We start from the raw sequence: 24520 nt of genomic DNA on the forward strand, positions 1-24520 counted from the left end.
AAAAACACCAATCATTTCGTATCAGGAATCACAATCCTTGTAAACCGCCGAGAGTTTTTGAGAATGGTAAGTTGGTAACACCCATTTGGTACTAATAGTTTTTTCCTGAAAAAAGCCTCCAGTCTCTGGTAATTGTTCACAAGACGAGTTTTGTTTGTTTTGCAGAAAGTGAGAACAGAACAAAAACTATACCATAGGCCTCGAGTTCAAAGCTTGAAAGACTTAAGACACAGTATGTTAAGCATTATCCATGAAACTTGAATGGAAACCTTGGAAAGTAATCAAAGCATCAGTCATTAACCAACCAAAAACCTTATCACTGCAACATCAAAAGATTCGGAACTTCAAAGTCGGCTTCTTTAAAAACAATAGTACCTCTTCTCTAATCCACCAAAATTACGATGAAAAACACAACATAAACTTGATAGTTCACGCTTGAAACAAGACTTAAGGAATGCCTGACAACAGAAATCTACTTCGCAATAGCTCAACCCTACACTTTAATAGCATACTTCCTCATGGGATAATACATCTCCTTCTTCTTCTCTCTTTCAGTCTTCAAGGATATCTGAGAAAACAAAGTGAAACGACAAATTTAGCAAAAACACAATTGCATCCGGACATACATGAAGATTGACGATTGACTGCTATAAATGGCACAAACAAATAGATATCCAAATTTTACAGTCCTGCTCAAAGATATCTTTTCCCTTGTGTTTCAAAATTGTGACCTTACATAGTACCCCCTCCATCCCAATTGGTAGTCCATATTTTGGGAATCCAAAATTAATAAGAAACCACAATTCATTGCATTATAGCCTTGAACTGTCGAAAAATGACCTTCAATGCAAGTTGGACTTCTCACTTCCATTTAATACGTATGGCAAAAGGGAATTACCATAGAATATTGTCCTGACGTATTACAATTTATAATGGACTAAACAATTTGGCGTATCAGGAGTTAAAAAAAAACAGACAAGCAATACAGGACAGAGGCTATTGAAAAAACAAACCATAAAAGGCATTTCTAACTAATACTGACATGCAAAAACTAAAGAGCAAAAGAGCTTAAATTTTTACCTGATGCTTGGTGAGCCGCCTACGGATGGCCCTGGTTTTCTTGGGACGCAGATCAAGTGGCAAGTACTTCTTGTTCTTGTAGACTTCCCTCAGAGCAGCCTTCTGTTTCTGTGAAATTACAGTCAAAACCTGGGCAATTGACAACCTAACCACCTTTCTGCATTCACAAAGAACCAAACACATTGTTAGGTCACATACTCCTCAAACACATCTGCCTAAAGATCTAATCAAACTATGGAAATAATCAAGGATGGCCCTAAAGCCACGACACATTTGTTTAGTGCCACGAGCAGCTATGCCATTTGCCCCTTTTACCCTCAAATTTCTCTCTCTCTCTCTCTCTCTCTCTCTCTCTCTCTCTCTCTCTCTCTCTCCCTCCCTCTCTCCCTCCCTCTCTCTCTCCCTCTCTCTCTCTCTCTCTCTCTCTCTCCCTCTCTCCCTCCCTCTCTCCCCATTTTCCATCATGGCTGCCTAGGAGGCTCCGCCTCTAATCCAAACCACACCCCCCCTAAATAAGAAAAACCTTCTTTCTTAGCAACTGAAATTGAATTCAAGAACTGACATAAACCCCAGAATTATTAACCCACCACCACCCCATGATTCTCTGCACCATGTACATACAAATAAGTCTAGATGTATATACATACAAAGAACAGAGCACCAACATCAAATTCGGAGCAGTAATGTTGTCGTCAAAGATATCTCTTCCATATGGCAGTCCCAACACTCCTGAATACTCAACACCCAATCTCCTTACTCAACAAGGCCAAACCACTGCCACTGACAGTATCAAAATCTCCCCAGGAGAAATAACTCGGGTCATACCGTTTCCTAAGCTCCTCCATTCAATTTTGAATAGAGTTTTCAGTGTTTCAAAGGACCAATGTTTTTGGAGTTGAATGTTTACCAGAAGATAGAAAAGTTGAGATGTGAATCTCTGCAGAGAGTAAATCAGGCACTAGGCAGTGTCAGGCCCCCCTTTGCGTTCAAGGGTAAAAACGTCAGATGGCTGGAAAGATCATGGCACTAAAAGTATGTGTCGTGACAATAACATTTGCCATAACCAAAACAGAGAGGCCCAGATAAAATAAATGAGCACACAACAAACAAATGGTGTCTTTAGACTCTTTACTTGTTCCAGTTTGTCCCATTGAGACGACTTGCCATCATTGTGGTTTATGCACCAGTACAGTACACAAAATCATCACAAATAGAGGTCATTTCCGAAAAAATGACAGCCATCAAGACAGATGACAGCATACTTTTGAAAAAGGCAGTTGCGATAAAATAGCATTCCATTTCACTAAACCACGGCTACTCCTCTGCTCCATAGTTCACTTCCAAGCATCTGGTCATCAGATTCCAAGCATATACAAAGCTAGCCAGATTAGCCAAAATTTATCTCTTCAGATGTTATTTGTAACACGTAGGGTTGTTGGTTAATTTGTCACATTTTCTTCAACATACAACAAAACTACCAAATGCTCTATTTTCAAATCCATCGAGAGAGATAGACTTCCAACAAGTGAAATACAACTACCAAGAATTCATAAAAAATTCTTCTTCCCTTTCTGTTAACTAAATCTATACCACAAATGCAGAGCACAAATATTGAACATCATATAGAGCTGGAGGCAAGTTAAGAACACACCATCGCCAAATTAAGAACGCACAATCGCCAATACTCCGACCACCAAATAAGAGCTAACAAAACAAAAATAGTAAACAAATTGTGCACAACAAAAAGCCCACATAAGTTTACACACGTATCTAGTTGATTAATCCAAACATCAAGCATATCTAAGAACTATACAGAAGGTAACATCGCAAGAGAGAGGGAGAGAGAGTACATCTTGGAGAGCTTGTTAGGGGCACCGCCGGTGACCTTAGCGACGCGGAGGAGAGCGAGCTCAGCCTTGAGATCCTTCAACTGGCTCAACAAATCCGCCTTCGACTTCTGTCTCAGCTCATGAACCTTCACCCTCGCTGCAACATACATACGTGTATAAAAAAAAAAAAAAGAAGCAACTCAACTGCATGGAAAATGAAATCGATGATTGAAGACATGAAAGTTCAGGATTTTACCCATTGAATCGACTTGAAGAGGAAGAACGACTACTCTCTGTTGGCAGCTTGAGAGAGTTTGAGACTGGCAAACAAACCCTAGAAATCGACAGGGACTAGGGCTTCGTTTCCATCAGTTGGAATATATATGTCGGGCCGTATCGTTTGTTGGGTTGGGAGAAACTGGGCTGGGCTAAAACTTCGGCTGAGTCCATTTAGGGGGTTTTTGGGAATGATAAACCCAATGAATTGTGGGTTTTAAGTTTTAACCAAGGTTTTGAATTGAAACTCATATCGTATCGGCCGGTACATACCATTATTTCATCAAATCCGGTACTCAACACCTCTCGCGGCTCAAATACTGATTGGTGATGATTGGTGACGAGCCTGTACCAGCACCGGATTACTTTTAAATTTATTTTCCTCTTCCGGTCCCAAACAGTACTGCACGGTATTGGTAAATATCGGATGGTATTGCTGGCCAGTAACGGTCAATTCTGAACTATTTTAAAATTTATATTTCTTTTTAATAAATGTATACGTTATACTAAATTCTTTTATGCGGGAATATAACACCAACATAGATAAATTCGAAATGATAATCGGTATCTCACCGGTATTTGTACGTACTGTATTGGTAGGAAAATCCCATTGGAAAGAAGAAACCCGAGCCTGCAGCAGCAAGCTGCGTAAGCATAAAAAGAACAGTAGTCAAATGGGATCGTATTACAGTATAACTGAAAACGATTCTCGATTGAATAATAAAATAGCGAGGGTTGACAAAGAAAAATGAACCTAAATTAATTTCACAATGAAAATGGAACATATATCACTTTAGCAAACCATGGGCCAGTGATAGTAGTTGGCAAGAGCTTTTGCATTTCACTAGGAGGTCAAGAATTGAATCTTTTCATTTGCGTGTGAGTGTTTTTTTTTTTATTGTATTTGTTAGGATTATTTTTACCCTTAATAGCACTTGTAGTTAGGTCAGGCTTGTAGTGATTGTGGATTTGCTTAGGTGTTTCTACCCATAATGGGGCTAGTGGTTGGATTGAGCTTATAGTAATTGTGAAGTTGTTTCCAGTTTCATGAAGTTCTTATATGGGAAAATGGCGGCCGATAACGTATTTTGATAATTAATACATGCCGAGAACATTTGTTAATGAGCAAAATGTCCTTGGAGGGTATTAATTATCAAAACACGTTATTGGCCGTCATTTTCCATTTCTTACATTTGTATTCTCCTACCGTTTGACAGAGAGAAAAAAAAACCCGTGGGCCTAGTATTCCACTGCGGCCTAGCCCATGTCAAATCTGGATGGACTTGTTTCTAGTATCATGTAATTCTTCAAACCGGTTCACAACCGGTGAGAAACAGTTGGAAAGAAAGGCTTGTGCTACGACGTAGCTTACATGTTTATCGGAGTTGCTAGCTTGAGATCGCGGCAAAATATATCAAAATGCGTGTCCAACATAGAGATACATTGTAGGTCGGACCCATTAGACAAACCCATCATAAATCATTATGATTTCTACTCTGTCAGGTGTTAACGCAGATTAAACTTGGAGGTTTTTTCTCCTCCTCCTCTCTCTCTCTCCCTAGCTCTCGTTTTCTTTCCCTTCAAAATCGGACTTTTCACAACAAACATGTTAAAAGTCGAATTGTCCAGTCATTTACCTCTCCCTGAGCTTTTTGAAAGGATGAGGCTCGTGCGTGTGGATTACGTACGGCCCCCCTAAACTACAAATCTTGATATGTTAAACGTTGTCCCGTTCGGTTAAGGCAAATAAATACTTATTTTTTGAATTGAATGTGATATATTATGAAAGAATGAAATGTCTCGTAAAGCGAAAAATATGAATCTTAGCGGAACGGGGCCAGGATTATATAGAAATTAACAACTAATTATTAAGCAGCTAAGAGCCTAGGACCCAATTGTTCTGCTTTACGAATTGATTGAACTTGCCTCCTATAAGAGCATTTACAATAGGTTTTATGCATCCCAAATCACCAAAAAAGTTCAAAAAATAAAATAAAAATCCTTAGGTTTGTTTTTGTCCTATCTAAAAATAATTGAACGATTGCATTACTATATTGTTAACCCTAATTACTCACTGTTTTTATGGGGTCAAAAGATAAAACTAACCACCCACTTCATTTTGTCTTCAAATTTGATAGTACCATAAATGAACTACGTGCATCATGACAATGGAGTTTGAAAAACTAACCACTCACTTCATTTTGTATTCAAACTTGATAGTACCTTAAATGAACAACGCCCATCATGACAATGTGGTTGAATCAAGGTGACTCCAGAATTTTTGTTAAGCGGTGACAAACGTTTGGAAATTTATTCTATACAAAATCCTAGATATACAAAACCCTAGATAAACGTTCAGGAATTTTTTTTCTATACAAAACCCTAGATAAGGGAAAGATATTTATTTAGGTTAAAAATTTATCGGGCCTAGATTATTCTATTTTCTTGAAACTATATTGCTCTATTTGCCCACAATTTTGAGGGAATTTCCATTTACTTTGGCTTCACGATAAATAATTCAGTCCAGACAATATTAGAGAAAAATAAAATCAAATATTGTGAAAACACATAAAATTTTAGTGTATTTTTTAAACCCACAAATGATGCTAGCTATAGCCGGCCCTGGTTTGAATAAAGAAACCAACCTACTACTTACATTTATCTTCAATCTTGAGATTAAGTTAATTAAGGTATAGGACATTCATGATGTTTGACTACTTAAATTAAATTTAAGTTAAGTTGGGATTGGTGGAATGACCTTTCACCAGTCGTCCCTACGCTAATTACTCCAGTAGTTGATTAGATACGACTTCAAATCAATTATGTGCTTCAAAAATCTATTATGTACTGTACCTTTCAATTAGTACTACCCACTGAATCCAACCCAAGCTACTTCATTCATTCAATTGGTAGAATCTGAGATGGCTTGGTTCGTTTTGATTTTTGAGTATAATGAGAAAATATTTGTACGAATTTTCGTATAGTACTCGTGGAGAAAGAATTTATCGCTGAAGAACCGTACGTAATCGTAACCTGTCTAAGCTGATGAGTCGATATTTCCGGCGTGGGGTCAGCCTTGACGATCTGTAAAGGAAAACTTAACACAGGTGTGGTGCCAATTACCAACTACCTAACATCATGATAATTAAGTTCAATTGTATTCAATCTTACATGTGAGTGGGGTAGTTTGTTTGCATACCATATAGTACTAGTTGACTATGGTGAAGGCTATAATCATCTTCATTGTCTACATGTACAGATGAGAACAAATCATTCAAACCGAGAATCGCATGGGCCTAAATGGGATGACGAATGTGATTGGAATTCTGCAGCAGAAATTTCTCTATTCCTAGGATACGGACACAGAGATTCTCAGAAACCGTAGAAAAATCACAGTCCGGAGTATGAGGCAGAAATTCGAGATTGTCGGGTTGTGTGTGAATATTGCGATAGCTTATTCCAAGATTTTAAATTTTTTTTTTTTGATTGGCAAAAGGAAGATTTTTTAAAATTTTAGAGTCTTGATTTTGCTTCAAAGGAAGCTCTGAATAGTGTTTGGTATAGTTTTGGATTTTGAACAGTGTTTGGTGTTTATTGTAAAAGCTGCAAAATGAACTTTCTTCTATGAAGTCGTCTATTTCGTAATTAACCAAGGGTAAAATGGTAAGAAAAATTTCAATTATGTCGGAACTTTTGTTTTTTGTTTTAGTAACCGATGAACAATCCTGTAGCCGAGCCACTATTGGATCCGACTGCGTAATCCAAACCTCGGGAGAGACTAGTACAACAACCCACCGCCATGGCCCTCCACTTAAATCATGGTTTGTCTCCCTTCCAATTAAATCTTTTTAGCAATCTACTTTTCTAATACTTTTGCATCCACATTGGAAACTTTGTAAAAGTGAGATATAGAAATCTAGGACTTCATCAAACCCTATAAAAATCTCCAACGGAACGTGACGAGCTTCAGGCTTGAAAGTTCTAGAGCGGCTTTCATATTTTTCTAGACAAGCCAAGCTTATCACGATCACAAAACCTCAAAATGTGAACCGGACTTGAATAATTAATCTTTAAAAATTTGCAAGCTCGAACCGAGCTTGAACATGTGCAATAAAGAACTGAGCCAAATCTGAACAATACTACTGTGTTTGGCTCGATTAACACCCCTAAGGTATAGCCCCTGTGATTGAAGGAAAAAGATCTTTGCCAAACATATATGGCAAGTGAGGCGTGAGTTTTGTAGGCGTGAACATATATGGCACCTGAGGTATAGCCCCTGTGAATTATTATTATTATTTTTGGAAATGCAAAAGCGTTCCGGGTCAATTTGCGTGTACCTCAAACTAATCGTTGCAGTTTTTCCTACAGCCTTTTCATACGCTTACGCTTGCATGTGAATTAATTATTTTATCTTCACTTGTACACACCAACAACTACTTTTTTGGGTGGAAGATTTCCGTAGTGCTGCAGCAGGTAAGCGAGTGCTTTTGGACGACTGCATATATTTCTTTGGATCCACAGTTGATGCATGCACTTACAAAAGTGCATAATTTTCAAACCACTTTCCTTTTATATAAGAGAAATTGATTCCCGTGATTTCGAGCTCATGCCTTACGCATAAGAAAATTTTGGATGCCGAACGGATACTACGTGGCGGTATCTGTCGGCAATTTCAGGCGTCCAAACGTATTTTGGACGGTCCAGATTTATTTTCTCTCTCCCTCTCTCTCTCTCTCTCTCCTCAAGCCTCACCCGATCACTCTCTCTCCTCTTTTTCTCTCTTTAAAATTCGGACCGTCAAAAACACATCTGAATGGCTGGAATCGATGACGGGGTAGGAGTACCAAGTGTGTGGTACCCACCCGGCACCCAAAAACTTCTCCTTACCTACGTACACCCTGTTTTTTCTTTTCAAACTTCAGTACTATATTGAAAGAACAACACTAGTCTTTAATTAAGATCTTCGGTATACATAATTGTCAAACCCTCTCTCACTCACTCTCTCTCTCTCTCTTAATTATTATGGAGTATCAATTATCATATACTTAGCATTTAGATAGCGAATGCGATTGTTATTTCTATTCTGATGAACAAAGAAATAGTGGGTGTGAAGACATATCACCTAATTAAAATTACTAAAAATGTCTTTTCATGATAGGATTGTTTCCTACTTGTCAAAATTAATTGAAGGGTCGAATTTGATTTTGATCAGTTAACAAATGATCCTCAGAATCAAGGGCCCATGTTTGCTTCTTGAGTACAGCAAAAGGTCACAAATACCCCAAAGAAAGTTGACTTTGAAGCCAGTAATTAGAAAATGATGATAGCAGTTTGAAGTCTTCCCCAAAAGTAAGGTAATTAGCAACAACAAAGGAAAGCAAAGTACAAACCTCCACTCTTCTGTTAACATATTTAAAAAACGGTGCTTACAAAAAAGGATTAACAAGTAGATGACATGGTCCATATGTAGACTTTTTTGATGAATATTTAGCTTAGTTGGTCACTCTTGTACCTCTCTACTAATCGGATTTCGGATTAGTGCTGTGCAATGAGTGCAGTGAGGTGCATATATAGCACCGTATTGTGCACCTCCGAACCATCGGATCATGTATCTGACGGCTCAGATTTTATCTCGGCAACCAACGATTGAGAACTGTTCATTGCAGAAATGAGATCCAAGCTGTCGGACGATCAGACGGCTTGGAGATACGCAGCACGGTGCTGCGCACACTACTGCACAGCACCATCTCCCAATTCCTACTAATCAGAGATCAAGGAATCAATTCTTGCCGAATTACTTTTCTTGTGTATGAGTATTTCGTTGTTAGTTTATTTCTTTCCCATATGGAGACCCGTTGCTTGTATTGTTATGTACTAGGGATTATCCGTGCCTAGAGGCACAAATTAAGCAATGCTTTTTGAACGCAAAAAGTTTTTTATCACTATTTTTTTTTTAATTTTTGATCTCTCATTGCTATTTTCAATTTTCTAATCAAGAAACCCAACACCCTCTACAACCGTCGGATCAAATTTTCAATAGAATATGTCTATCAGTTTGAGAATATGCTTCCTAACATAAATCTCCTAACCTTATAACTGGTAAATTCTTTCAATTGATTGCTTTTAAGTTTTTTCCTTAAAAGATTTGATTATCTTTTTGAATTTAAATTAACTCAATAATTGACTTCCCTCTAAAGTTGATTTCCTTATATTCAATTCAATACTTCAATATTTGCTTTTAAATTGTTTCCTTTTAGGTTGATTTCCAAATGTAGCTAAAAAATATTGAATTGAATGTACGGAAATCAACTTTAGAGGGAAAAAAATCAATAATTCAGTTGATTTAAACTCAAAAAGATAATCAAACCTTTTAAGGAAAAAACTTAAAAGCAATCAATTGAAAGAATTTATCAGTCATAAGGTTAGAAGGTTTATATTACGAAGTGTACTCTCGAATGGACGGATATAAACTATTGAAAAATTGATTTGACGGTTGTAGATGGTGTTGGGTTTATATGAGTAGACAAAAACTGCTCTGTTTTATAATATAGATTGAACTAGACCACACATTCTACAAGCAAGAGAAATTATTCAATGCCCTGGGGTAAGACTACACACTCAAATCTGAACCACACATTGGTGTGGAGTCTACACTTTTGAATTTGTAAACCCTACACCAATGTGTGAACCAGATTAATTCGTGTTGAATGTTGTCCAGGGCATTGCATATATATATCTTCCCCCACTAGCAAAGGGTCCCTTTGAAGGAAAGCTAGAGGAGTCCCTTCAAAACTAGCTCCAAATTAAAGACTTAATTTGATTAGAGATATAAGCACCGAGGGAGAGAGATATCAACTCATCTCCCGTTCCCCCCTGCCCCTCCTTCTAAAGATTCTTAAACTCCCATATCTCTCTTCATCATCAGTTACAAATTCAGCTTCTCCACTTTTTCTCTCTTCCCTTTCATTATCACAGGAAACAATCCTAAATTCTTTCTCAAGGGCCCTCTCATGGTCTCTCTCTCTCTCTCTCTCTCTCTCTCTCTCTCTCTCTCTCTCTCTCTCATGCACTAAAGGTTCACAAATAGTCTTCTCTCTGTTTCAGCTCTTTTAACCTTTTTTTTTTTTTTTTTCAGGCGCGTGAAATCGGAGGAGTCAGATATGAAGAGGAATATATATTGAACTCAAGAGGAATGAAACTTTTCACGTGCAGATTCCTGCCTGCAAATCACGAACCAAAAGCTTTGATCTTTCTGTGCCATGGCTATGCCGCCGAGTGCAACACCACTATCAAAGGTAAATATATACATATGAATACAATATATATACAATCATGAACATATAATTACGTCATCTCGCGCTATTTTCTGTGCCAAATTAATTCTTCTTTTTTTTTTTTATAGCTCAGGTGTCCGGCCTCACTTGCTTCATGTCTTTCATTAACGACTAATTACATATTGACGATATGAATCAGTACTGGCAAATTAATTACGGTTGGGTGATTGGAAACTGCAGGGACGGGAGTTCGGCTGGCGAAACAAGGATTTGGTGTATATGGAATGGAATATGAAGGGCATGGAAGATCATCAGGGCTTCCTGGCTATATCCCTTCCTTTGATGATCTTGTTACAGACTGCTCTGTTCATTATACAACCATTTCTGGTCTCTCTCTCTCTCTCTCTCTCTCTCTCTCTCTCTCTCTCTCTCTCTCTATATGCTATTTTCTAGAAAATAACTAAAATAAAACAAACTCAGATATTTGATGTAAAAAGTACTCCTACTACTTTTTGCCCATATTCTCATTTCAAGTGAATTTAATTAAATTTTACTTTATTTTTTTTGTTGTTGTTAAGCATAATTCCATATACAGGAACGCATACATGCTGGCCTGTTAATGTTTTTAATTTCCAATAATCTTTTGAGCAGAAAAGAAGGAAAACAAGAAAAAGTTGAAAATTTTGCTGGGAGAATCCATGGGAGGTGCAGTAGCTCTCCTATTGCACAGGAAGAAGCCAACTTTCTGGGATGGTGCTGTTTTGGTTGCACCCATGTGTAAGGTTGCGCTCTCGCTCTCTCGCGCTCGCAGACGCGCATCACATTTGACCAATTTTTTAAATGATTGTGTAGGTTAATAATGGAAAGCACATTTGGTGGCTAATTTTAGGTAGGGTGAGATTAGGCTAGGTTGGACTTCCCTAGTGCATGCTGGCCCAGTTAACAAAGTATAGATTCCAAAGGCACTTGTATTATTAAGATTTAAGTTGGATTTATAATACTTACTCTGGTTACAAAATATAGTTTTTTTAACTCCCACAAGTTGGATCATTGACTCCCAGATATGTTAATTTACAGGGCCAACACAGCCCCCATCATAATTGCCATTGTTTTTAAAGTACTACAGTACATTTTAAGAGAGATATTTCATGTAAAAAGGAGAGATGCTCTCGGATTGAGGAATGTTGCCGAGCAGCTCCCTATAGAGCGGGTGCAGAGCGGTTGACTCCGTCATTCATTTTGGTACAGACAGCTCGGATCGAATCAGAGCGCATACAAATCTGAACCGTCTGTTGCTCGGTTAAAATCCGAGTCGCCGATTGCCGAGATGAACGACCGGACTGACCGCTTTGCACCGTTCTATAGGGAGATGCTCGGCAGCATCTCCCATTCTGCAAAGTCAAGTATTACCTTGTTTAATTCGATTTTCAAGATTTTATGAGGATCCAGCATTACGTATGTTCAAACTTAGTTTGTGTATTTGTCCAACTAGTCTTCAAGGAGATTTGATGGAACAAATCACAAACCGTACTGAGTAGCTTGTTTTTTTTTTCTTCTAAACAGTACAAGTTATCAAGCTAAGTACTACTATAGGCTATTCAAATTCAGAAAAATAAATTAACGCGCTTTAAAAGGCCCATTCATGTTATAGGAGACCAAATGTTATTTTCATGATTACTTTTTTATGATTTTATCGATGAGCAATCGAGCACAATCTTGATTAAATTAGACGCAATACATATTAAATTGTTTCATCAGTGCCCTTCTTACGAGGGAACCCTTACTTAACTTAAATGCGGATCTCATAGATCCCGATCGAATTTTGATGATCAACCGTTCAAAATGATCAGAACGTGATTTTAAGGACCCTCGTGAGAAATCAACAAAAAATGTGACCGGAAGGTGCTTCATCCGAGCAATTTTTATTGAACGGTTCAGTAAAAAACTGCAGAAATCAAGCACTTCCAGGTCATATTTTTTGCCGATTTCTCGCGAGTACCCTTAAAATCACGTTTTGCACACATTGAACAATTCGAATCATCGAAATTCGATCGAGAAAGGTAGGTCCGCACTTAAGGTCCTCGCTTAAGGTCCTTATAAGAAGAATTCTGTTTGTTTCATTACTAAACCTAAGCCTTTATAGGTTATATCCTGAGTTTTTTTGAAACTTTTTCTTGTTTTGTTGATATTCGAATTTTTTTCGCGTTTATTAGTTTTGCGCCAAATTTTTGTGGATTATTGATAAGTCTCAACGAGAGAAATCGGAAAACCCAAAATTTGTGATATCAACAATCTGTTTCGATTGCTTACAGATAGCTGATCATATGAAGCCAAACGCACTTACGATTAGTGTACTGAAAATGCTATGCCATATCATTCCAACCTGGAAAATTATTCCGACAGAAGATGTTATTGATGCCGCTTTCAGAGACCCTCAAGTAAGAAAAGAGGTACGTACTGTTCCATGTATGGTTTGTCCATTTGCTACGATAAATAGTTGAAAGAGTCTTTGACTAAATCTGAAAATGGACGGTCGCGATCTTAACTGTTTCTTCCGGTCCCAAACCTTTGAACCGGAGAAGATCCGGATCCTTAAATAAAACATGGTAAAGAATAGGGATGCTGGAAAATCTTTGATTTTTATTTATAAAAAAACCAATGATGACAGATTCGGTCAAACCCAAATTGCTACAAAGGCCGACCCCGCTTGAAGACCGCCAAGCAACTTCTGGACGTCAGCTTAGATCTGGAGCAAAGACTTCAAGAGGTTCGTTTAACTTGCACTTTTATTTTTCAACTTTAAAAAACTGTATTACTATTTTATTCCCCTTTGGTTTGTTTAATGCTAATTAAAAAGCTTTAACCCATTTGTTTATCAATTTTTTTTCTTCATATTTTAATTATGATGCTTCCTATAGTTGTTGTATCAAATCCTTTCTGTGGTAGGATATCAATTTGAAGTTAACATTTTGGGGTTTCTTAACACGTTAGCTAGTAATTAATCATATTAATTTAAAGCTTTGGAACCTTATACAAACCAAAAGTTTAATATGTTAAGTACTTGTAAAACACATAATCACTTAAATTTAAGGAAAACTACTATAGCTCATGTGGTTAATTTGTGGGTTACACGCAAAGTGATGAAATTAAGCAATTCGAATTCATTTAGTGGGCCTTTTTTTTTTTTGGCTCGGCAAAAGTTAGCAATGTTAGTTGTAGTTAGTGAGATTTGAACTCTAATCAAATGCATGCGAGTATATGGTGCCTTTAATTATATGCATTCAGTTGCATGGACGACGACTTTGGAAATCCTCACAAAAGGGCTTAAGAGTCATTTCATATGTGTACAATAATGCTCATTTCATATGATACTCGGGTGTATTGTACGAATGTGTGTCCACCATAACGGTTTTAATACTATTGTTGTTAATTATCTCGGTTGATCAGGTTTCATTGCCATTTCTAGTAGTCCACGGTGGAGACGATAAAGTGACCGATCCGTCTGTGAGCAAGCTTCTGTATGAGTCTGCTTGCAGCACCGATAAGACGTTCAAGTTGTATGAAGGGATGTGGCATGGCCTCACTTACGGCGAGTTACCGGAGAACATCGATATTGTGTATTCCGACATTATTGCTTGGTTGGATGACAGAGTCGCCATGAGGAATTCAAGGTCGGAGAATGAACAAAAGCTCGAAAATGATAACTTGCTCAAAGCCGAGTCCAGCGAAGAAAGTTCGATAGAAACTTGAAATAGAAGTTTGGTTGCGATTATTGAGGTCTTGGTTTCGAGTCTATTATTGGGTTTCACTCTCCGATGTTGTATGTACTGTGCACCCAACCAGCAATTCCATGATTTACCAATTTATTCTACTTAATCAGCCAGCCATCTGATGCGGCGTCCCTGTTGGCACGACCACGTCAGCTTGTGATCCCCACCAAAATTACGTCCTCAATTTCATTTATCTTTTTTCCATTGCAAGAGAATAATAATACACAGAAACCTAAACGGTAAAACATCCGGGAAAAAAACCTAAACGGTAGAATATGCATGCAGTTAAATGCTATTTTGTCATTTGGTTAAATGTTACGTCTCTTTCTTTGTAGTGGCTTGATCGGGAAAGAATCTCTTCCTAACTAAGGCTGTAAATGAACTGAGCCATTCGCGAACTGTTCGAGGCTCGGTTCGGTAAGAGCTCGTTCGAGTTTGATTCGTCTGCTAAACGAACTGAACCTGAACCTCAATTCTAGGCTCGTTCCGTAAATGAGCCGAACCTGAGCCTAACGGTATTCGGCTCGATTAGGTTTGCGAACCTATACTTAAATTTAATTAATAATTCAATAGAGGTCTATTTGTAAATGTAAAAATTTTTAAGGTTGTATATATAATTCAATACTTATTTTTCTCCCAAATTCTATACGATCAATGAAAGAGTTTGAGTTCGCTTGAGTTTAATGAGCTGAGTCGAATCAAACCTGAGTCTTGACGAGCTCAATTCGAGCTTAGATTCGGCTCGGCTTGATTCATTTGAGTTTAACGAGCCAAACTCGAGCCAAGATGTTCAAGTTCGAATCGAACCCGAGCCGAATCCGAGCCGAACTCGAGCTAGACTAGTATCTTAACGAACCCAACCGAGCCGAACCCGAGCCTTGAAAAATTTTAACGAGCCGAACTCAAGCCAAGTTGTTCAGGCTCGAATCGAACTCGAGCCGAACCCGAGCCGAACTCATACCTTAACGAACCCGAGCCGAACTTAACAGGGTTCGGCTCGATTCGGTTCGTTTACAGCCCTACTAACGACCAAGTTATAATAAGATTAAAAAACGATGCTTTCTTGGCCGTATGGATTAGCATTATGTCATTCCTACTAGTGATGCCCGATTCAAGATTGAAGAAGTACTATAAGAGGACTTCTAAATTCTCCCTCTTGGTACATATTTTCCCATGAGCCCTCCGGAGTATCAAAATCTCAACTGGAGAAAGTCACAGAACATGCAAGAAAAGTATGGGGAAATTCTAGATGCAACGCTGGCTTCAATAATAGCCCATCAGCAAACAGTTCAAGATATCGCAAATCCTTCCGAACAGAGACAACATAAGTTAGGTTAGATTACAATATATAATGACAGGATGATGCAGAACCTATAGACCAGAACTTGAATTACATCGTGAATGGCAGCTGATCGATCAAAGCTCTCATCGCTATCTGAATTGAGAAGCATTTTGATAAGCCCATATCGCAGGCTCATCGTCACATAGAAGGATTTCCCAGGATGATGCAATATTTCTCCAGAAATAAAAGATGCATGCATATTACTCTTGGAATCAGGCATACATGAAAATGGCCTGTCATGGTTCATATGATTAGCCAATAGAGGAAAATGATTTATGTAGCCGACCCCAAGTGATTGGGACATAAGGCTTGGTTTGGTTTATGGTTCATATGAACTCTGATATACATCAAGCAAGAGAATATGAAGCAACTACTCTATAAAGACTAAAGAGCATCAAAATCACATTCGTACACTGAAAAATCCGTAACTACCAAGGGTACAACAACAAAAGATCCGAAAGAAATGAGAAAATAATTCTAGGCGATGCAAGTACAGGTTTCGGTCTCTTCAAATGCAGCCCCATCCAAGTCTTGTTAAAGCAGATGGGACATTCTTGCCATGAGCAACCTCAGTGATGCATCACCTCACAACTCTTAACTGCAAGCGGATCCCGCAATTCACATATACCGGGAAATGTACCTATACACATACCCATACTCGAATTACTAAAGATTCCTCAACATACTGTAAAAAAAGACTTGCATTGGTACAGGAAAGAAATGTTCATTGCCGCGCGGCAGATCATCAACCAAGCAATGAAAGTAATTGCTACTCCCTCCGTCCACTCCTTCATTGGCATTCCAACTTTTTAAGGAGACATTACTTGCACTTTATCTTTACTTTCCGAATTCTTCCCTTATGCTTTTGTGATTAATAATTGAAATCCAACATAACTTACTAGAAAAGAAAGGGCAAGAGAGGAATGTTGCAGGATTCTCTTGTTGATTTTCCAAAATATACATACAGTCGACAAAGCAATCTGATGGAGTAACTATATTCTGTTTTAGTAAAAAACAAAAGCATAGTTTATATTTGCTATGGCAAGAGTGCTGCTCAATTGCGGGGCTTAGAGTTGATCTTTTTGTTTGGCCTTTATGTTTATAAATTTACAAATATGCTCTTTGGCCTATTCACTATTGTGCTGTTTAGTAACGGAAAAATCTTTATTTTACAGCAGAAAGGCATAATAATCATGATATATCTAGTTTGATTAAACACGTTTATAATACAGACACCTAACGACATATGTATGCGTGTAAGACTTGACTTACCTTTGACTTAATCCTTCTCAAATGATCTTATTTCGAACCTCTTCAAGTTTCTTCAGAATCTCTCCCGGAGTTCTATCCAATTCGTCTGCTATTTTCCGTTGCAAATCCATAGGCAATGTTGGAAACTGCTCACACAAATCTCCATCAATCACATCCTACAAGATTATCCCATCATTTCACCGTTACTTCCAGCATTCACAAGAACCATTACCCCTCAACAAAAAGAACTATAAGGACACAGAAGTATTCAACCTTTCTTCATATTCTGCTTTTCCCAAAAATATTTAGGATGCACATGTTACCATGACAACTAGAGTCCATGCATGACTTCAAGTGTCAAAACATTTTTCCAAACAAACCTTCATTGTACGCATGATGGAACAAGTCAAAAATGAATCAGGAAAAGTTACTGGATAGGAACTAAAATGGGTGCTAAATGAAAATATGACATCGGAGTACAGCCAATGGTCAAGACAACAGTCAATAGCTCAGTTTTTTTTTGTCCCAAGTTGGGCTAACACACCTCACGGGTGGACAATCAGTCAATTGCAATCATTTCACCTTAATTTCCACAACAATTCACTCTTTATTATCATAGAAACAAAGACAATAACTTTCTAAAATATATTTCTCTAAACAAGTTGAGAAATAAAGTCTGTTTCGAGAGGAAGCGAGTAGGTAAATTCTATTTCGACTTTCGACACCAGTCACATTTGAAGAAATAAATTTCCCTTCAAAAAGGTGAGAAACACTCTAGACACCAACCCCGAGAAACCCTCTATCTACCATCTGTGTATAATCATAGCCTCTATGGCTACAATAATCAAGGGATTCAAACCCCAAAAAGAAGGAAAATATTTAATGGTCGCATATATGAAGCTATCCCAAAGGAATAGTTGAATGTTCAAGAGCATCATAACAAGGGACTGATGGATCACATGTAACATCTTACATTCCAGTGAATGGGACTGATGTAACGCTTACACCTTAAAAGTAGTGAAATATTAGGCAGAAAAAGGCATGTAGGATGCAACAGATATACCTTAACGGGAAAATAGGCAGATCGATAGGCCATATGATCTCTTCCACACAAAGGCGGGTGTTCCTGCCTCATATGCATCTCCAAGTGAGAAAAGAAGTCAACTTCGTCTCGAGAAGTGAAAGCAAGTAATGCACCCAAACTTCCCATCACAGTCCCATAAAGGAGGCACTCTCCACCACTTGGAATTAGAGAAGCCTTTTGCAAGCATGTGACCACGTCACCAACATGAAACTGCACTATTTCCTCTACCTTGTTAGGAGCTCCATTCAGCTTCCCCTGCTCCCACTTTATCTTCCCGCCAGTTGGATCTTCTTCAATCTCATCTGAGACATCCTGAGGCAAACGCACAAAATAGATATTCCCAAACTTGTCCGCACCAGCCATGGTGTCAAAATCTATATGGTATGATGCAGTAAGCCATCTTGGAACAGAATCATCGGCAAATATATATAACTGATTTTCATCACGTCTATATTTGCAATAGTGGAATGACTGCACAGAGAAAAGAAACCGAAGCATGAATAGTCAGTGCAGACTGCAGAAATCAATGAGGCCCAAAAAAAACTACTTTGTGTAGGCTTGCAAGTAAAACTACAGGTTGGATACTTTTATGGATAAGAGTTAACTTACCAAAATATCAAAATGAATTTTGGCCCAAATCAAAGTTAGAAGTTAAAACCACCAAACTTACAACTGAATAAATATATGCAAACAAGATAGTCATGAATAGCTGAACAAACAAAAAGACAGTGAAGAATAGAGCAATTTGATAGTCGATAAGAACTAATGAAGAAAATATATGGCAGAAAAACTTAATTGATAGTTGATCCACAGCATTATGGTTAAAACGCATATTTTACAGCCAAAAAGCTAAATAAGCAACACAGAACATACCTCCTGAATGTCACCTACATAAATACGATCACGATAGGTATGAATAGAGTTGATTGTGTTGGGGAACATCTTATTCTCACACTTTCTAAGCAACCTCCTTTTCCCCAAATCATACAATCTGAGCACAGATCCTATTCCAGCAAGTAATCTTCCCTGGAACTGGCACAAGGCAAGAGGAACACCATCGACTTGTGTCTTGTGCAAAAGCTCAAGGGATCTCCCCTCTTCCACAAACCTATAGATGTGAATATAACCGGCCGTGATAGATCTTTTGGGCCAAAATTGCAACCCCTTTGCCGTACCCACGGCTAAAAGGGTTCCATACTCCTTATCATGGAAATTCACCATGCAAATGCTGAAAGCAGCCTCATTATCCTGGAGCTCCAGCAAACAGGTAGTGTTTGCCGACCTTGGGTCAAGAACCCTTATACAAGAAACCCACTTCTCTGACTCTGCCTTAGGGTAACCATACTGCTCATCAGAGAAGGGATCCTCCTTATCCTCATCATCGCCACCATTCTCCATGTTTTCCACCTTGCCATTTTCCCCCATTCCAGCATCCTCAAAGCACTCCTTTTTACTAGCTTCCCGCTCTTCTGCCGTAAATGCCCCTTGATCACTCTCAATAATTACCAAAAGTTTTCTCTTTGGTTGAAGCACAAACTTCCTTGGGGTGTACCTTAAAGGTATCGCGGTTTCATTGAACGTTTCCCCCAATCGCTCAATAGTAAAAACCCTCAATGCATCCCCAGCAACAGAGACAACGCCTTCCGCACACTGATCAGATGAGAAAGAAGCTGCATATTCAAGAGCCTCATAAGAAAGGGGTGTTAGAAGGAAGTGACCCTGGTGTATGTAACCAAGCCATGGTCTGCTTGACAAGCAAAGCATAGCACGCCGCCCTCTCACAACCACAGAAAATAACTTTGGGGCTCTGAGTCCTAAGAATCGCGAACGGGCATCCGAAAGCTGACCTGTCACCATATCCACCACTGTTCTGAACAAAACCCCGTTCTGCAAACCAGCATTGAGGAAAAGGCTAGCAGGGTGATCTGCACCATCTTCCCCACCAACAGAAGCCTGAACTTCAAGAAAGAGAAGAGATTCAGGAGGCGAGGAGACACTTTGTAGACTTAAGACTTGCATACAATCATCAGGATCCAGAGATAAGATACGGATGCAGTTGTCATACGATCCAACAGCTAGGAAACGGGACCTTTGTCGCCCTTCTGGAACAGGAGCAATGTCCAAACAAGCAACATCCCCAGACATTTCATGTTTTTCAACCTCCATCAACTGACCAGTCATATCCACCTCAAAATATATCAGCTCCCCTCCACTCAGCGCAATAACCACTTGAAGTCTGTTAGAGCCAACCTTAACAATTGTCCTCTTTCCAGGAGTTCTCCACTCGTTCACACGCCCATCTTCCCTTATATGCCTAATACCACTAGGATGAACTTGCATTAAAGAATCATCACCTATCAAAGAAACAGAGAGCGACGGGGTCGTATCAAGGAACCCACTATCGCTAACTTCCTCGACTGTCTCACCAATTGAAAGGACAAGAGTTGCATTTGCAAAGGAAACGACAATGTAAGCATCAAACTCGTCGTTTACGTTTTTCTTCACTGTCCAGACAGCACTTGGAACACCAGGAAGCTGGGACACTGCCATTTCACTTATGGCCAAACCAGGCCTTAAAATCCTTAGAGATGAACGGGGACCCCTCCCGCAGAGGGAGAATAGTTGAGGGGTTTCTTCGTCAAAAAGGTTTGCAACTTTCATGTCCATTATTGGCATCAAGCTTTCAACTTGATCGATCCTAACAAGGTTCTTCAGTTTTCTAGGCTGGAAAAACACAGGCTGGTAACCGTCTTCTGTTTCCATTAAAGTAGCTGATGAAGACTCTACATCAGGCTCATCCCCTATAGCCTGAAACTGATACAAAGCATGATTCCCAAACTCCGAAGCAGCAAAAAGAAACCCGGATTTCAATACGCATAAGGAAGATGTCACGGGTATCGTGTCGAAATACTTAATCTTCAACTCCTTCACACGGTCGTTGTCATGATCCAAAGTAACCTTGAAAATATCCCCATACTCCGTTTGCAAAAGAAAGAAGAACATAGACTTTTGCTTGTGCATAGCAGCAGAAACAACAAGGACCCCACGTTCAGCCGGTAAATCCCCTCTCCTAGGAATGACAGCACGCACATCCGGGTGACCCTGGTTCTTATATATAACAAAATTCTCAGCACACACAAGCACACCACTAGGTCCATCACCACCACCCGGAACATTAACAAGCATATTAGCACCATTATCAACCTGCTCAGACCATTTCCTAGAAACATGATTCAACCCCAAATCAAGCTCGTAAAAAGTAAGCACCTTCTGGGCCTCGGCAGCCGCCAGCCCAGTCGAATCCTGATCCGCCTCTGAGTAATCCAACTCAATCGCCGCAAACACAGGGTTATCGAACCCGCAATCCACCCCACATATATTATACGTAATCGTGTGCGACTTATGCGCCTCTAACGGGGACGAAATCGTTAACCTAGCCGCCGTATCCCTATTCAAGACGTAAACTAGTTTCTGCTTCTCACAGGCCCCAATCATAACGGCCCGGCCCTTGGGGTCGACCGCTATGTACTGTCCTGGGACAATCCGGCGACAGCCGGATTTCCCGAAGGTTTCCTGGTGGATTTTATCGAACACGTTTTTCTCCTTGTTGTATTCGAGGATCACGATCCGACCCGAGTCGGACCCGACCACGATGTAGTCTTTTTGGGCGCCGGTTAGGCGAAACTGAGAGATGGAACGTATGGCGCCGAAGATATCGACGGAGAGTAGGGTTTGGATCTTACCGTTGTCGTCTGGACGGAGGAGGTCGAGGACTTTGCCTCGGGCGACGACGATCTCCTGGGTCTTGCCGCCGGAGAAGTTGCCGTTGATGGCGCAGATTATGCCGGTGGCTTGGTGGAGGGTGAGGTTGTAGAGGTACATGGTGAAAAAAATCCCTACAAATGGAAAGTAAGGTCTAGGGTTCGAGAGAGAGAATTGAAGGGGAAACCCTAGAAAGCTGGAAGAGAGTGAGAGTGTGAAGTTAAAACCCTTAAAACCCTAGAACGAGATGTGAGTGACAGACTGTAGATCTGGAAAAAGCCTCGCTACGAGCGAGAGAGGTGAAAAGAAGACGAGACAGAGTCTGGATATGGACATTTTATGAGTAGGTCACAGCAACCGCCAATTTTTTCTTCCCCGCCTCCGTCCCAAAATAATTGTCCGATCCGTTAAATGTAAAAAAAATACTGTAAACTTCTTAAAAAATATTCAAATTTCTTCTAATAATATACTTGACATCAATAAGTTCTTTTAATTTAGGCAAAAGGTTTGAATTTTTTTTAAAGAGATTTATTATTTTTAAGTCCTGATTTTACGGACCTGACAAACATTTTGTTACGGGAAATATCATACAAATTTTGAAATTAGATATCTAATAGTATTTTTTTGCCAACTCAAAAGAAAAAAAATCTCTTTTGCCAACAATTTACATAATCTTGAAATTGACGTCCAGGACTAGAAGTGTCTTTTTTTTTCTTTTATTACAAAATACCAATATATATACTAAAGAATATGAGGTGAAAGAAAAATGAAATTGAACACTAATTTAAAGGGGTGTTTGGAGTCTCATTTTTTCTACTTTTTGCATTTTGCTTTTAAAACTTTTGCCTTTTTGAATTATAGCCAGAATGTATTATAAATCTAGTAGAGTGTTTGAAGATATGTGCAAAAATACATTTTGCAACAAAAATAGTATTTGAAAAATATATACATAATGCATTGTGTAAGTCTTTTTACTGACCAAAATGGAAAAAAATGAAAAATGAGAAGTAAAAAGTTCCTCTCCCCCTACTTCTGGCTTTTGTTCTCTAAACTCAACAATCGAACATACATTCTAAGAGAATTCATTCTGCGATGAGATGGCCAAACACCTAAAAGCTAAAAATCAGAACAAAATGGGAAAAACAGAATCCCAAACAAGCTCTATAGTATATTTGGAACAAGAGCCAATCACTGAGTTAGCTTGGAAGTTTGAGTTGTGCCTTATTTGGATATATATTATTTCAGGGTTGTTGTATGTGGCATATTTTTTTTTATCACTAATAAATGTGTTCGGATCGTGTGAAAAGATCAAAATGAATTAAAACACGAGTTACTTATGCTCATTGGAGTTATAATAGTTCGGCTGATTTTAATGTTAAATATTGGGTCACTTCTACTTCATTTATCAGAAGGAATGATCAATTCTTACTTAAACTCATTGTATGAATCGAGCAGTGTCAAAATTCTCACATAATATTGAGAACAATCATTCCGAGTGATTTTTCACACTGGTCTAGCAAGCTAACACAAGAAAACTAACAATGTATGATGTATCATCACCATGAGCTGATGCAATTGGGAGAAATTTTTTCCAACCAATCAAACTTACAGAACCACATGAAACCCTTGGCATAAATAATAATGGGAGAATTTTTTCCAGGTCCACTATACCACTTTCCAAACCCACTAAGTCCATTTCTAAATTCTATAACCCCTTAAGTCCACTAACCTATTAGTAAATATATAATAACCCTGGTTAGTCTAATATACCTCTGCTTTCAAAAAATCTTTTATCCCGTTTTTTCCTCCATTCCCCTTTTTTTCTCGGATTCCTCCAATATAAAACCCATCCCCCCTCCCCCCTTTTCCAGAAGAACAAAACCCAGACGATTTCCCATTAGAAACCACAGACGAACTTCTTTGTCGTCGCATTCTTGGTAGTTGGCAATCTTGGTCCTCGTCGGGCTTCTTCGGCGTCAGCCCTTCTTCGTCGTCCTCGATCGGCGAGAAGCACTCGATCGTCGTCGCCGTCCTCAAGCACTCAAATACCGGCGTCGTCTCCGTCGCCGGCGTCAAGCACTCGATTGCCGTCGTCACTCCAACAACGAGATCAACGGACGAAAAACAGAGATCAACCCACGTCCCAGACTTCCTTCGTCGTCGATCGCCCTTCGTCGCTGACATCGCACTCCTCCTCGCCGTCTTCCTTCGTCGTCGATCGTCGCCCTTCGTCGCTTTTGCATATATGTATATATAGTTTCTGATTTATATAACATTATATATGATCTACTGTCTCGTAAGACATTTTATATGATGTTCTGTTGCTTTTGCATATATGTATATATAGTTTCTGATTTATATAACGTTATATACAATATACTGTCTCGTGAGACATTATATATGATGTTCTGTCGCTTTTGCATATATGTATATATAGTTTCTAATTTATATAACGTTATATACGATCTACTATCTCGTGAGACATTATATATGATGTTTTGTTCAACAAATATATAGGGTTATATATGGTTATATCAATGTTGGTAACTGAGTCCAGTTCAAGGTATATATAGGAACTCATTAGCAAAGCACAATTGAACAGTTAATAATATATAAGTTAGGGTTTTGATTGTGAGTAGATAAGATTATATCAAACTCTGATCATTATATGTTCTATTTTATTGAATTGGTCCGCGCAGCGGCCTTACTGACTTATTATTTGTGCAGTTGTTCAAGGGGTGAAGAGTATTAAGTTACATGTGAAATCGACCGTGAAGAAGGCGACGGCGACAAAGGGAAAGAAGTTACAAGATCTCCTCTTCTTTTTTTTCCCATTTTTTTTAGAGTTAGAA

The 24520-nt window shown here is 38.8% G+C and overlaps 3 protein-coding genes across 4 annotated transcripts in view; 1 reads left to right on the top strand and 2 right to left on the bottom strand.

The window, feature by feature from the left end:
- LOC131300520 (spliceosome-associated protein 130 A) overlaps window positions 1-21982 on the bottom strand; it is a 99342-nt gene extending 77360 nt beyond the window's left edge. The window contains exons 1-4 of one of the 2 annotated variants that reach the window (XR_009190981.1): window positions 18780-21982; window positions 17886-18377; window positions 16844-16998; window positions 16016-16211 (exon numbers count right to left, since the gene is read on the bottom strand). Coding sequence is in view for 1 of the 2 variants with exons in the window: in XM_058326414.1 (XP_058182397.1) it covers window positions 16861-16998; window positions 17886-18377; window positions 18780-21788 (3639 nt within the window). In the remaining variant the exon portion in view is untranslated. Of the gene's footprint in view, window positions 1-15927; window positions 16212-16843; window positions 16999-17885; window positions 18378-18779 lie in introns of those variants that run through there. The other variant, XM_058326414.1, reaches the window with a different exon arrangement.
- On the bottom strand, window positions 297-3339 carry LOC131300531 (large ribosomal subunit protein uL29-like). The gene is made up of 4 exons (XM_058326428.1): window positions 3166-3339; window positions 2931-3066; window positions 1081-1237; window positions 297-568 (listed from the first exon to the last, which is right to left on the bottom strand). Exons 1-4 carry the CDS (start codon window positions 3167-3169, stop codon window positions 494-496), a joined length of 372 nt encoding a protein of 123 aa, XP_058182411.1. The 5' UTR covers window positions 3170-3339; the 3' UTR covers window positions 297-493.
- LOC131300526 (caffeoylshikimate esterase-like) lies at window positions 9929-14335 on the top strand. Its single transcript, XM_058326423.1, has 7 exons — window positions 9929-10198; window positions 10321-10480; window positions 10700-10846; window positions 11111-11241; window positions 12772-12909; window positions 13128-13226; window positions 13907-14335. Exons 1-7 carry the CDS (start codon window positions 10196-10198, stop codon window positions 14207-14209), a joined length of 981 nt encoding a protein of 326 aa, XP_058182406.1. The 5' UTR covers window positions 9929-10195; the 3' UTR covers window positions 14210-14335.
- Window positions 21983-24520: the final 2538 nt, after the last annotated feature.

Source organism: Rhododendron vialii, chromosome 9a, assembly GCF_030253575.1.
Source record: "Rhododendron vialii isolate Sample 1 chromosome 9a, ASM3025357v1".
NCBI lineage: Eukaryota > Viridiplantae > Streptophyta > Magnoliopsida > Ericales > Ericaceae > Rhododendron > Rhododendron vialii.

Coding starts and splice junctions, on each gene's coding strand:
- LOC131300526 (XM_058326423.1), top strand. Junction 11,242..12,771: donor TGGTTGCACCCATGTGTAAG/GTTGCGCTCTCG, acceptor GATTGCTTACAG/ATAGCTGATCATATGAAGCC. Junction 13,227..13,906: donor TGGAGCAAAGACTTCAAGAG/GTTCGTTTAACT, acceptor TCGGTTGATCAG/GTTTCATTGCCATTTCTAGT.
- LOC131300531 (XM_058326428.1), bottom strand. Junction 1,238..2,930: donor CCTAACAAGCTCTCCAAGAT/GTACTCTCTCTC, acceptor TTGTGAATGCAG/AAAGGTGGTTAGGTTGTCAA. Junction 569..1,080: donor GGCGGCTCACCAAGCATCAG/GTAAAAATTTAA, acceptor TTGTTTTCTCAG/ATATCCTTGAAGACTGAAAG.